Below are 15,052 nucleotides of genomic sequence, written 5' to 3'. Positions count from 1 at the left end.
CCCCCCCCGCCTCCCACCTTCCCGTCCTCCCATTTCTCTCTGTCTGTCTGTCTGTCTCTCTCTCTCTCTCTCTCTCTCTCTCTCTCTCTCTCTCTCTCTCTCTCTCTCTCTCTCTCTCTCTCTCTCTCTCTCTTCCTCTCGCTCTCTCTCTCTCTCTCTCTGTTTCTGTGCAATTGGTCATACTTGTGGCCATGTACTTGTGACGATTTTGGTGGTATGTAACAGAGAGCGCAGAGATGGCACTGCCGGGGTAGCTTTCTGTCATTCAGTGTCCTTCTTCCAAACGCAACTTTCCTTGGCAAAGTAAGGTGACCTGATGAATATGAATGAAAAGCGAACGGAAGGTCGAAGAGTACATGTACAGCCTCCAGCTTGTTAGAGTTGAAAATGGATGAAAACAAACCCTTAAAGAACAATGGTGACAGCGTGTGAGAGCGATCGATAAAAAGACACAAAAATAACTTGATTGATGAATACGGAACGAATTACAGCAACGTTTCAATCCGAAGGTCTTCTCCAGGCTCACACAAACAAACAAAGTATAAAAAGACGACCTGAAAGTTCACACGTGAGTACATTTTTGGGTGGTCTTTTTATAAACAAAGTGTGTTGGAAAAGACTCAGTCGGCGATGCTAATTTTCGAGAGACGCAATGTCTTACCTGTGAATTATAAAGACACGAGTTCCCCAGTTCCACATGAGTGTCCGCAGCAAGCATGTTGGCGAACAGTGTACAGAAGACAATATTTTCGAGAGATAAACGTTTTAAAATGCAAATTTCGAGGAGACAATGTAACCATTACTTTACCTTGAAGAGAAGCGTAACTTGCAACAACGTGGGATGCAATTTTAGAGAACTGTTTGATACATTACATGGTGGTTTTGGTATTGACAGTATGACTGTGTGGGGCGTGGCTGAGTTTGAATGCAAAGCTTCAACTTGTGACGGCCTGAAAGTTGAACAAGAAATATGAACATATTTTTTGTTTGATTTTGAATGCCACAAAGCTTACGTGTGCGCGATATACTCATTTAAAGTGGAGAGTGTGTTTTAGTCCCTCATTTTAGTTGAACAAGAAATATGAACATATTTTTGTTTGATTTTGAATGCCACAAAGCTAACGTGTGCGCGATATACTCATTTATGTTAAAGTGGAGAGTGTGTTTTAGTCCCTCATTTTAGTTGAACAAGAAATATGAACATATTTTTGTTTGATTTTGAATGCAACAAAGCTAACGTGTGCGCGATATACTCATTTATGTTAAAGTGGAGAGTGTGTTTTAGTCCCTCATTTTAGTTGAACAAGAAATATGAACATATTTTTGTTTGATTTTGAATGCCGCAAAGCTAACGTGTGCGCGAAATACCCATTTATGTTAAAGTGGAGAGTGTGTTTTAGTCGAGTCCCTCATTTTAGTTGAACAAGAAATATGAACATATTTTTGTCTGATTTTGAATGTCACAAAGCTAGTGTGTCCTCAATATAGTCATTCATGTTCAAGTGGTGAGAGTGTTTTAGTCCCTTTGTTAGTCCCTTTTGGAGCAATTGTTTCAGTTTCATGTATTCCAAAGGTCCAACGGTAAGGTTTGTCTCTTATTGGAAGGAAGGAATTTGTCTGTGCTAAGTCTGCGAAATGACTGGTGCTACTCTTTCTTTGAGTTGTTGAGTCTGCTATTCTTTTTTGCTTAATGTTCTAGTTGAGACAAAGGAAAAGGTACCTGATAAAGTTTAAAGAGAGGAAATGAACGGCGTTTGATGAAAGTTTTTTTTCTTCTCAAAATGAAATGTAATTGAAATAATTTAACACGTTTTTGTTTCTGAGCCAAAATATGACTGTTCAAACAGAAAGCAGACTTTCGAATCCGTTTGGGATCTTTCGTTTCTTTATTTCTGTGTGTGTGTGTGTGTGTGTGTGTGTGTGTGTGTGTGTGTGTGTGTGTGTGTGTGTGTGTGTGTGTGTGTGTGTGTGTGTGTGTGTTCTTATTTATTTTATTTTATTGCCGATGCTTCCATAAAATGAATTGCATTATTGCAAGAATGTTCGTATATATATATGTTTGCAGGCTACATGGGTAATGTGAGATATTTTTGTATATTTTTGAATGTTGTAAACCGCTGGCTCAATTTATATAAATAGAAATTTCTTATTCCTTGTATAATGCGTCGTTGTATTTCTTGAGCGTGCTTTTTTGTGTTTGTTTAGTAGTGAAAAGGATGCTGATAAGTTAATATTTACCTTGTCCAAAAGCCGTTTCTTTTAGTTTTACTCATGCACATATTTTTCCTTCGTCATACATCAATTGAATTATCTTACTCTTAATCAATGTGAGGGAATGGGAAATGCGAGGACATGTTTTCTTTATGAGATTGTGAGCGAAAAAAACATTTTAATGAACAAACAGAACACTGTCTTTATAGTAAGCCCGGATTACTGGATTTGTAGTTTATTCGAAAGAAACACTTTCAGGTAGGAAAGCGTTGCATAGACCCAGGGCCGGACTAGGGGGGGGGGGGGGTTACAGGGGTTGCGCAACCTACCCCCCCCAACCCCCCCGGCCTAAGCATGTACCTCCCAAACGCATTTTTTTGGGTCTTTTTTGTGGGGGAGGGAGGGGGGGGGGGGATTGCATCTGCATCATCATGAAATCCGAGGAGAAATCGCACCTCTTACCCCCTCAAGACATTTTTCTTCAACGATTTTTGTGATGAAAAGTATGAGTCCTTACAATCTCAATTCTTCTTCATTGCCTATACAGCTTGCTGTCGAATTTACCTTTTTCGTTCAAGGAGAGGCTTCCTTTCCCTCCAGAAACATAAAAAAACGTTCAGCTTCAAGGGGGCGAAGCCCCCTTGTAACCCCCACCAAGCCCCCTTGTAACCCCCACCAAGGGGGCTTCGCCCCCTGGACCCCCACCAAGGGGCTTCGCCCCCTGGACCCCCATCTGTAACCCCCCCCTACACTACTACTTACCTAGTCCGGCCCTGAGACCGGATGTATGGGTCCGACTGTCCATTGCAGAAGATCTGGGGGAAATCGACAACAACGTTTTCTTTTTAGATTTATAGTGGTACAAGTTTGGAGAGACACTGTGATCATAATTAAATTAATGAAAAAGTAATTGTTTGCAATATGCGCGTGGTTGCGCGGAGCATTTTTTGTGGAATCAAATTTTTCATTGACGTTTGAAGATCATTATCTGTATGTATTCACCTGATTTGCTGTTTGTGGTTGCATAAAATGTGAAGTTTTTCTTCTAATATTTCTTTACTGCTATGGTGTTACGGTGTTACTCTACTGCATAAACACGTGAAGGCGTCAACTGTTACCCTTTGCATATTTGATATGCTTTGTTTATCTTTTTAAGATGCATTTTTGTGTTTGTTGATATTCATGCAAACTTTCTTTCATTCGTGTGGGTTGAAAAACAATCATCAGAGTTGTTCGTTTATGGATAAGGTCAAAATGTACTTTGGTTTGGGAGAAATTGTTTTCCAGTTTGTATTTTTATTGTCAGGAACCAATCCTTCATACCTTTCCAAGCTGTACCTCTAGTTTGCTTTTATTAACATTTTGGACAGTTTGTTGTTTGGATGATTTATCTATGAAGTAGACGAGAGTGATCCGAGTTCTTTGCAACGAGGTATGCTTGGTGGGCTTTGGGTTTTCTAATTTATCAAATTGTACAAAATGACAAGAAACTACCATAATTGTAAATATGAGCAAACGTCGTGTGTGTTATTTGGTTAACTGAGAGAGAGAGAGAGAGAGAGAGAGAGAGAGAGAGAGAGAGAGAGAGAGAGAGAGAGAGAGAGAGAGAGAGAGAGAGAGAGAGAGAGAGAGAGAGAGAGAGAGAGAGAGAGAGAGAGAGAGAGAGAGAGAGAGAGAGTTCTCGCATCTGTGTTTACGTGTGTGCGTGAATGGTCTACATGCGGTGTACGAGTGTTCTTGCTGATCAAAATGTCAGGGAGGGAAAATTGGTGATTGCATACGCACAGAATATTTACCTTTGCAATGGAAATGTGTCAACAGATGATTTGCATGATTTGTTTGCTGGTGCAGGTTGACCGTCAGGGCTGTTGGTTGAATTGAACGTTTGTGCTGTGTCGGATAAGAAGAAGACGAACGAATACACGGTCATTGTTTTGTTTGGATTTTGAAACTTGAAACGCAAAAGACAGGTTTTTTCAAAGTTTGTGTTAGATAGTTTGGTTGTGTAGTTTGATTTGATTTACCTGGTGGTTTGATTTTGTTGTATGTCATAAACTGAAATCCGACTACTGTGAATTATAGTTCTTTGCTGAATTTGTGAAATTGTCATTAAGGTGAAGGTAAAGTAAACTGTTCCTTTTTTTAGGCTATTTAACAACATCACTTACATAGTATCTGCCACGATTTTAGCCTAACACCTTTGATGGATCAAGATCTTTCTTATCCTATGAAAAAGTCTTACTGGATATACAACAATGTATTGCCAATATTTATGTTTTATAACATTTACAGATGTTTTTGTTTCTCTCTCTGCTGTTTGTGGCATTTTACTGTCCGTATTACATCTGTGTGTTTCTCTTTTCATTTCGTGTTATTCTGGTTGTCGAAGCTTGAAGTAAGATGAGATGCAAATGTATTTTTCAAGATGGCTTTTAGGATGATCTTGGAAAGAAACTTGTTTTGACTTGGTATATACAAGCCATATTTGTATGTGCAAGCATTTTCGTGAGTTTGTTGGTTGAATTAATGTAATCTTCGTTTTGTTAAATGCATTTTACAGAGTTATCTGTTCTTCCCAAACAGACAGCCACTGCCCACTCCCGATTTCCTCCCTCCCTCCCCTCCAATCCTGTTTCAAGTTAAATCATATCCCCCCCCCCCCCCCCCTCAACAGGATCCGGTTATGTATTCCGAGACCGTGTGGCATTGCTATTATTAATATTATTATCATTATTATTATTATTATTATTATTATTATTGAAGTTATTGAGACATCACAGTGCGCTGAGAGATTTATAGAGCAAATCAAGAAAATGAATTATTGAACGAAGCGCGTAGCGCTGAGTATACTAATCATTTTCAAGATATGCTCTATAAATCTCTGAGCGTACTGTGATTGTTTTAATTACGATATTGTCAGTAACGACAATTAATTAGAACGTTTGACAAGGAACATTTTTCTGCGGGCGTTTGGATAAATTGTGGACAGGTCGAGTTAGATCTACTTGTGTGTGTGTGTCGGCTTTGCACATTTCGGGGGTATTGACGGTTGAATCACCGACCATGCATTTTACGATTTGATTACCCTCTGCACTGTTTTATCGATTAACAACTGACAGTATGAGTTACAGCTACATGCGACTAACATGGCGGATGAGAAGAATCTTCGCAAGTTGAAAGAAGAGGCACAGCCTCACTGTGGCACAGGCGCATGCAATCTGTCAGAAAAAAAACACACTTCTGCTTTTAGCCGCGGGAAGTTTAGGGTCAAGCACCATTTGGTAAGGTGGAGAAGATAAGCTTCATGTCACTAACACGGAGGATGAAAAGAATCTTCTCAAATCAAAAGAAGGGGCACAGCCTCGCTGTGGCAAAGGGCGGAAGAATACGTTCTCTGGAAAAGTAAGCACACTCTTGGAGTGCGCTAACAGTTTTAAGCGCATTGCCATTAGTCAATCAACTGCTCCACATCAGTCATGTGACACCAGTACTTACTGACAATGATTATTATTATTATTATTATTATTATTATTATTATTATTATTAGATGCTATGTTAAAATTCATCGGTTTTTTTAAATGCTTGTGAAATGGACATTGTAATAGGTAAAACCATTATTAAAGATAATGAAAGTATTCATTCGAGCTTTCTTTCTGTTTATTTAAACTCTTGATGTTTTCGCATTTACCTCGTCTTGAAAAGATGTTAATTCTGCGGTAAATACTGCTGCTGCTTTGTAAATACTGCTGCTGTTGCTGTTGCTGCTGCTGCTGCTTCTATAGTTTTACAGTAATCGAACGTTAACATACTACTCTGCTGCTACACTGCTTTCACTCTACACTACACTAATCGTCATAAAAAACTAAACGCATACATTTAGCTGTAGAACTTTGTGATGCGGCCAGTTATAGTAAAACCAAGTATATTGCCAGAAAGGTAATTCATTCCCCTACTGTTTGAAACAAAGAGATTCATTTTTCATCAAGTAGTGCTGGCACGCTTTTTATCGCTGTGAGTGACGTGCCAGTTCAGTCTGCTGCTCTGGACTTGGTGTTGATGTTGGAAAACCTGTTTTTCGTAATTGTTGTTTAGCGTTCACGTTTCCATACCACCCAAGCGCGTTGTTGCTTTTGTACCAATATTGATCCCCAATTGTAATATTCATTTGTGTTGAAGTGTGAAAAATGCTGAAGTTTTGCAACCATACTGTAAGAAGTTATTACAATTTAATCAAACTTTTCTGAAAAGTTCCAGTACCTCCAAACAACTCATCAAAACGCCATGATATTTTACACACTGTTTAGCAATTGTGTTATCAATACTCATGTCAAATTTAAAAGCAATACAATGAGCCATGCCAAAACAACAGGGTTTTTACCCACATTGCCCACAAGAAATGACGCCAAAACTGGCCTTTTACGGCTTCTGACGAGGCTGACACCTGTCTTCTTAAAAATGGCAAAACAACACTGCAAGGCACAACAGCTGAACCAAATTAATTAGTATGGGTAGAAAATGAGTTGTTCTTCAATTTGAGATCAAAGCCGGGGTCACTCTTGCTTATTTTGATTTTGTGTGTGTTTTAGTGTCTGCAAATTTGCTTTTGCGAATTTGATTTTGGGGGTGTCCTCGGTCTCCAGTACACTGCATAAAAACTAATTGATGAAAAATGAAACTCTTCGTTTCAAACGGTAGGGGAATGAATTACCTTTCTGGCAATATACTTGCTTTTACTATAACCGGCCGCATCACACAAAGTTCTACAGCTAAATGTATGTGTTTAGTTTTTTTTTATGACGATTAGTGTAGAAGTGTAACAATGCGAACACACTTTTTGTAGCCAGTTGTGAACAATATGTGAGATACAATATAATTCTACTTGCAAAAGTGGCACACATTTTAAACTCTATTGAATGATTACCTTGTGTGCTACATTTGCAAGTGGAATTATATAGTATCTCAGACAGTGTTCACAACTGGTTACAAAACGTGTGTTCACATTAGAACACTTCTAGTTTTAGAGTGTCTCATTCTCCTCGTCCTTTTCATCTTTTCGGTTATAATGTTTGGTTAATAGTTTGTAAGAACACAAACGGAAACGCACACACGAACAGGCACGCATGGACGCTATCCGGCAGGCACGCACACACACACACACACACACACACACACACACACACGCACACACACACACACACACGCACATACACGCACACACACACACACACACACACACACACACACACACATCATTACATAAAAGAAGATCTGTGTAGAAGTGCCCGATTTTTGCTTTGAACCTAGTTTTGAGCAGTGCATCGTTTATAAGCTCCTCACATCTCGTACGCACTGACATTTTGTTTTAACAAAACAGTTGCATGAAGTTGGACTTGTAACTTAGCAGCTTAATAACGCAGAATCAAGTGTATGCAGCAGGGAGAATAGTCACGTAGAGTGGTAAACATGGAGTCAAAAACTTACATGAACAACATAACTACAGTTGGGAGCTGTCTGTATTTCATACACTTTGAAATTTCTCTTCATGCGACAGTTACATGAAGTTGAAGTAGTAACTACCCAGGGTAGTGAAGGTAGAATCGCTGGTGTGCATCAGGCTGTCTTCGTGAGTGGCCGCTCCACCGCCGCGTACCCTGCTGGAGTACCACGAGTACCTGGAGAGATTGAAGGAAGCAGACATATTGTTTATACATTTCGCTCCTTGAATACACGCAACCACAAGACCAAGTGCGCACGGAAAAGATCCTGTAATCCATATCAGAGTTCGGTGGGTTATAAAAACACCCCCGAAATCGGCGTGTGCTGCCTGAACGGCGGAGTAAAAACGGTCATACACGTAAAAATCCACTCGTGCTAAAAACATGAGTGAACGTGGGAGTCTAAGCCCATGAACGAAGAAGAAGCTCCATGAATACAAGTGAGGATACAGTTTTCAAAACAAAAATGTGCAGAACATTTAAAGACGAAACTTTCATCTACTGATGATATACAATATGAACATAAAGTCTATTGTGACACGCACACATTGGCGCAGTATCAAAAGATCAATGTACACATTGTGTTCCGCCTAGGACACGAGAAGGCATTTATAGACACCCTTATAGATACACATACCTGTAGCCATAGTCAGCCGCTTCCAACTTGGGCAGCAGGTCCTTCATATAGGCCAGAGCCTGAGAATATAGCTACAGGAAATGTAACAATTTCAAACTATTGCTCGGGGCCCAAGGACTGTTATGCCGGGGTGGAAGTAGAGATAAGCGCCTACTTCCCAAGAAATGCTCCATATGGCTTCGTGTCTCCAAACACCTCTGACAGTCAAATCCAGCTCCTGGCCTTCACGTGGCGGGCCCTGTCTTCGACTAACAGGAGAAGGGATGCAGGCGGGTCCCTGGCGCCTTAAAACCAGCTGCTTCGGGCAGATGGGGCTCGTCAACCTTGGATGGTCGCTCATCTAGGAGAAGGACAACTCCGATTTCAAAACCCGCACTGCCTTGTGTGCGCCTTGGGAAAGGCAAAGGCTACGAGAAGGAAAACTTCGACAACAAACCCGGGTAGAGTGGACTCGACAGCCCAGCAAGGCAGCTACTCTTGGGGAGGAGGCAACCCTGAGTAAGAACCTCAACCACCGAAGACGGAAGACAGCAGCCAACTTGGCGTGGGGAGAAAATCGGCTGTCTACGCTTCCACGATAATAAAGACGATAATGATGATAATTGCTCCATTCCGACTTCACCCTTATAAATACACTTACCTGTAAACATGGTCAGCCGCTTCCAACTTGGGCAGCAGGTCCTTCATGTAGTCTAGAGCCTGAGAATATAGCTACAGGAAAATTAACAAACTATTGCTCCATTCCGACTTCACCCTTATAGATACACTTACCTGTAGACATGGTCAGCCGCTTCCAGCTTGGCCAGATGGTCCTTCATGTAGGACAGAGCCTTAGAGTATAGCTACAGGAAAATTAACAAACTATTGCTCCATTCTGACTTCACCCTTAGGCCAAACAAAAATATATGTTGGTTTAGGATAACATGACCAAAACATGACCGGCCGGCTTTAAAAAAAAATGTTTTGTTGTTAGTCTCGGTATGGTTCGCAAAATAGGCCAGAGGTTGTTTTCTTTGGATTTTTGGGGAGAAATGAAATCAAAAGTTGTGGGGCCGGCGGAAAAAAATAGGGTCGGTCGGGTTACCCTAAACCAACATATATTTTTGTTTGGCCTTATAGATACTCTTACCTGTAGACATGGTCAGCCGCTTCCAGCTTGGCCAGCAGATCCTTCATGTAGGCCAGAGCATGCGAGTAGCTGTGTGTTGGACACGCCACCTCCGTCAGCCAGATCTTGCGGTGGAAGCGCGTGTACAGCTCGTGCAGAAAGTCCATCACGTGATCAATGTCACATGTATACATGTGCGTGGCCAGATAGTCTACGCGGCATCCGTGACAGGCTTGGAAAAACTCCTGGAAGAAAAATAAGGTTTGATTTTGGTGAGATTACGAAGTGAGTTGAGTTTATCCGTAGAATGTCAGGGATCATGGGAACAGAAATGAAACAAAAGCATTTTCGGGTACTAGAAATAAATCTGAGCTTTAAAATTGACACACACTGTTCAGGGGCGGATTAGGGGGGTGGTTACATGGGTTCCGGACCCCCCCCCCCCCTCGGCTGTAAAAACAAAACAAAAACAAAACTGTTTGCGAATTTTGTTGTTGTTTCTGTCTGTAAAGCCGGGGGAAGTGTTAATTATTTAACGTACACTTGATGAACGTACCGTGAACCACTGTACCCCAGGCATCATACACTTGTCAGAGCCACTGATACACTTGATGAACGTACCGTGAACCACTGTACCCCAGGCATTATACACTTGTCAGAGCCACTGATACACTTGATGAACATACCGTGAACCACTGTACCCCAGGCAACTTGTCAGAGGCACTGCTACACTTGATGAACGTACCGTGAACCACTGTACCCCAGGCATCATACACTTGTCAGAGCCACTGATACACTTGATGAACGTACCGTGAACCACTGTACCCCAGGCATTATACACTTGTCAGAGCCACTGACACACTTGATGAACGTACCGTGAACCACTGTACCCCAGGCATCATACACTTGTCAGAGCCACTGATACACTTGATGAACGTACCGTGAACCACTGTACCCCAGGCATCATACATTTGTCAGAGCCACTGACACACTTGATGAACGTACCGTGAACCACTGTACCCCAGGCATCATACACTTGTCAGAGCCACTGATACACTTGATGAACATACCGTGAACCACTGTACCCCAGGCATTATACACTTGTCAGAGCCACTGATACACTTGATGAACATACCGTGAACCACTGTACCCCAGGCATCATACACTTGTCGGAGCCACTGATACACTTGATGAACATACCGTGAACCACTGTACCCCAGGCAGTATACACTTGTCAGAGGAACTGCTACACTTGATGAACATACCGTGAACCACTGTACCCCAGGCATTCTACACTTGTCAGAGCCACTGCTACACTTGATGAACATACCGTGAACCACTGTACCCCAGGCATTATACACTTGTCAGAGCCACTGCTACACTTGATGAACATACCGTGAACCACTGTACCCCAGGCAGTATACACTTGTCAGAGCCACTGATACACTTGATGAACGTACCGTGAACCACTATACTCCAGGCATCATACACTTGTCAGAGCCACTGCTACACTTGATGAACATACCGTGAACCACTGTACCCCAGGCAGTATACACTTGTCAGAGGCACTGCTACACTTGATGAACATACCGTGAACCACTGTACCCCAGGCAGTATACACTTGTCAGAGGCACTGCTACACTTGATGAACATACCGTGAACCACTGTACCCCAGGCAGTATACACTTGTCAGAGGCACTGCTACACTTGATGAACATACCGTGAACCACTGTACCCCAGGCAGTATACACTTGTCAGAGGCACTGCTACACTTGATGAACGTACCGTGGACCACTGTACCCCAGGCATCATACACTTGTCAGAGGCACTGCTACACTTGATGAACGTACCGTGAACCACTGTACCCCAGGCATCATACACTTGTCAGAGCCACTGATACACTTGATGAACGTACAGTGAACCACTGTACCCCAGGCATCATACACTTGTCAGAGCCACTGCTACACTTGATGAACGTACCGAGAACCACTGTACCCCAGGCATTATACACTTGTCAGAGCCACTGACACACTTGATGAACGTACCGTCAACCACTGTACCCCAGGCATCATACACTTGTCAGAGCCACTGATACACTTGATGAACGTACCGTGAACCACTGTACCCCAGGCATCATACACTTGTCAGAGCCACTGATACACTTGATGAACATACCGTGAACCACTGTACCCCAGGCATTATACACTTGTCAGAGCCACTGACACACTTGATGAACGTACCGTGAACCACTGTACCCCAGGCATCATACACTTGTCAGAGCCACTGATACACTTGATGAAGGTACCGTGAACCACTGTACCCCAGGCATCATACACTTGTCGGAGCCACTGATACACTTGATGAACATACCGTGAACCACTGTACCCCAAGCAGTATACACTTGTCAGAGGCACTGATACACTTGATGAACATACCGTGAACCACTGTACCCCAGGCATCATACACTTGTCGGAGCCACTGATACACTTGATGAACATACCGTGAACCACTGTACCCCAGGCAGTATACACTTGTCAGAGGCACTGCTACACTTGATGAACATACCGTGAACCACTGTACCCCAGGCATTATACACTTGTCAGACGCACTGCTACACTTGATGAACATACCGTGAACCACTGTACCCCAGGCATTATACACTTGTCAGAGCCACTGCTACACTTGATGAACATACCGTGAACCACTATACCCCAGGCAGTATACACTTGTCAGAGCCACTGATACACTTGATGAACGTACCGTGAACCACTATACTCCAGGCATCATACACTTGTCAGAGCCACTGCTACACTTGATGAACATACCGTGAACCACTGTACCCCAGGCAGTATACACTTGTCAGACGCACTGCTACACTTGATGAACATACCGTGAACCACTGTACCCCAGGCAGTATACACTTGTCAGAGGCACTGCTACACTTGATGAACATACCGTGAACCACTGTACCCCAGGCAGTATACACTTGTCAGAGGCACTGCTACACTTGATGAACATACCGTGAACCACTGTACCCCAGGCATCATACACTTGTCAGAGCCACTGCTACACTTGATGAACGTACCGTGAACCACTGTACCCCAGGCATCATACACTTGTCAGAGCCACTGGTACACTTGATGGCGGCGGGGCTGACGAGCAGCTGGTTCTGGCGGTCCGCACGTGCCTGGAGCTCCTGTCAGAACAAAACAATGCTGTTGCAAGTCACACTGAAACTCATGTCCTAGTACATATGTTCCAACAGTCACACTGAAACTCATGTCCTAGTACATATTTTCCAACAGTCACACTGAAACTTATGTCGTAGTAGATATTTTCAACAGTCACACTGAAATTTATGTCGTAGTAGATATTTTCAACAGTCACACTGAAACTTATGTCGTAGTAGATATTTTCAACAGTCACACTGAAATTTATGTCGTAGTAGATATTTTCAACAGTCACACTGAAACTTATGTCGTAGTAGATATTTTCCAACGTCTGGCATGAGTCGGTCGCTCCGCCAATCACATTGCCAGACAATAGCAAGATCTAGATGTTGCACTTTTCAGGACGTGTACGGGAACGTGTACGGGTAACGTCATCATATCCAGTTTTTACGTCACGCGCTTGCCAAGATCTGCAGTCTTGGTGGGAGCAAAACAACGTATGCTTTTGGAACATTGGAGAAAAAAGTGAGTCACGAATGACGAAATATCTACACGTACACGTACAGGTCTTTGCTACACGTTCGATCACCTAGAACACTGTAATATGCCAATAAATCATTTGGATAATGTTTAATCAGTAGACTGGAACCGGTCAGTCAGTCAGTCAGTCAGTCAATCTATGTGCTTATCCTTAATGAATTTCCCAGTTAGTCGTGAACTGTTGCAAAGCGTCATCTAGCAAACCAAGAACGACTTTGTTAATTCATTTACATTGAAGTAGGTACCTCCCACAATCCCATGCATGCAGTAACACACACGATCAATCTTTAAGAATCTTGTTCGGTAACAGGACACTTTTTTTTCGGGGTTTCTGAAAGAACGGTGATACTCGATCATATTCACACCCACATATTTATTTTTCATATTGAACAACAATAAAACCCTGATTCACCCTTCAAGCAACAGTAGCTTCCCGAGGGATATTAGCAAGATCTAGATGTGGCACTTTTCAGCACGTGTACGGGAACGTGTACGGGTAACGTCATCAAATCTAGTTTTAACGTCACACGTTTGCCAAGATCTGCAGTCTTGGTGGGAGCAAAACAACGTATGCATTTGAAACATTGGAGAAAAAAAGTGGGTCACGGGTGACACAATATCTACACGTACACGTACAGGTCTTTGCTACACGTTCGACCATTTAGAACACTATATGATGGTTGGGTTCTTTGAAGCCCAGGTCGACGTATAGCGTGCATACATGTTTGGGGTTTGATGAACTAGTTATGTCTGTATAAAAAAAATGTGCAACAACAACAAGAACAATACCGCCGGCCGTCGCCACCGCCACCACCACGACCAACAACAACAACAGCCAAAATCCCCTTACTTCCGCCAGAGGTGGTTGGGTTCGTTGCATGCCAGACTTCGTGACTTCTTCATCATATGTTTGGGATTATATGAAATAGCTATGACTGCAGTGCTAAAATAGATTTTAACAAGAGGCGAAGCCATCAAGGCTCACGTAAGAAATCGACAAACAGTAACACAAACTCAATCACTCCGTCACACATACACACACACACACACACACACACACACACACACACACACACACACACACACACACACACACACACACACACACACACACACAGAGAAAGAGCATAGGTGAAACTGTGCAAGAAAGCGAGACACTAGATCTAGATCTGTCTGTCTGCATGTAGCCTACTTACAGGGACACGACTGCCAACTAGTCTCGGCCCGCTCAAAATAATAATGACCGAGACTTTCAGTACTTCCTTCGCGTGACGTCTAACCCTCTTACGTCATAATGTGACGTCAATGTAATGTGACGTCTTCAAATGTTAGAGTTTCTACCTTAGACATACACACGCACATACGCACATACGCACGCACGCACAGACAGACAAAGTTACGATCGCATAGGCTACACTTACGTGAGCCAAAAATCACCCACCATCCAAGCCAGAGTGGCTTGTTGCGGAGTGAGACTGTTACACCGGGGATGGTTGGGCTCGGTGGATGCCAAAACGCGAGACGTATGGATGGTTGGGCTCGGTGGATGCCAAAAGCGAGAGGTATTTATCATGCATGTGTGGGAGTTCCCGAACCATGCCTGTGTGTGTGGGGGGAAAAAGTTACAAAATATCACCCACCCTCCGGACCACAGCAGCGTCTTGGTGAGTAAGGTTGCTCTGCCCGCGATGGTTTGGTTCGTTGAATACCAGAAGCTAGACGTATTAACTATGCATGTTTAAAAGTTCACGACCTCTGCCTGTGTGGGGAAAAAGATGGTTACAGCGTATCACCCACCATCCAGGCCACAGCAGCTTCTTGATGAGTAAGCGGTTGCTCTGCCCACGATGGTTGGGTTTGTTGAATATTTCCCATGCATGTTTGTCAGTTC

General features: G+C 42.8%; 1 protein-coding gene across 1 annotated transcript in view; it reads right to left on the bottom strand.

The window, feature by feature from the left end:
- Nucleotides 1-7,706: 7,706 nt before the first annotated feature.
- LOC138983332 (uncharacterized) overlaps nt 7,707-15,052 on the bottom strand; it is a 9,725-nt gene continuing 2,379 nt past the window's right edge. Inside the window, exons 4-6 of the mRNA XM_070356737.1 lie at nt 12,537-12,647; nt 9,473-9,696; nt 7,707-7,883 (exon numbers count right to left, since the gene is read on the bottom strand). Coding sequence (XP_070212838.1) covers nt 7,763-7,883; nt 9,473-9,696; nt 12,537-12,647 — 456 coding nt within the window. The 3' untranslated portion in view covers nt 7,707-7,762. The remainder of the gene's footprint in view (nt 7,884-9,472; nt 9,697-12,536; nt 12,648-15,052) is intronic.

Source organism: Littorina saxatilis, linkage group LG12 (assembly GCF_037325665.1).
Source record: "Littorina saxatilis isolate snail1 linkage group LG12, US_GU_Lsax_2.0, whole genome shotgun sequence".
NCBI lineage: Eukaryota > Metazoa > Mollusca > Gastropoda > Littorinimorpha > Littorinidae > Littorina > Littorina saxatilis.
The sequence above is the reverse complement of the archived record's forward strand: the minus strand, read 5'-3'. Positions and strand labels throughout refer to the sequence as shown.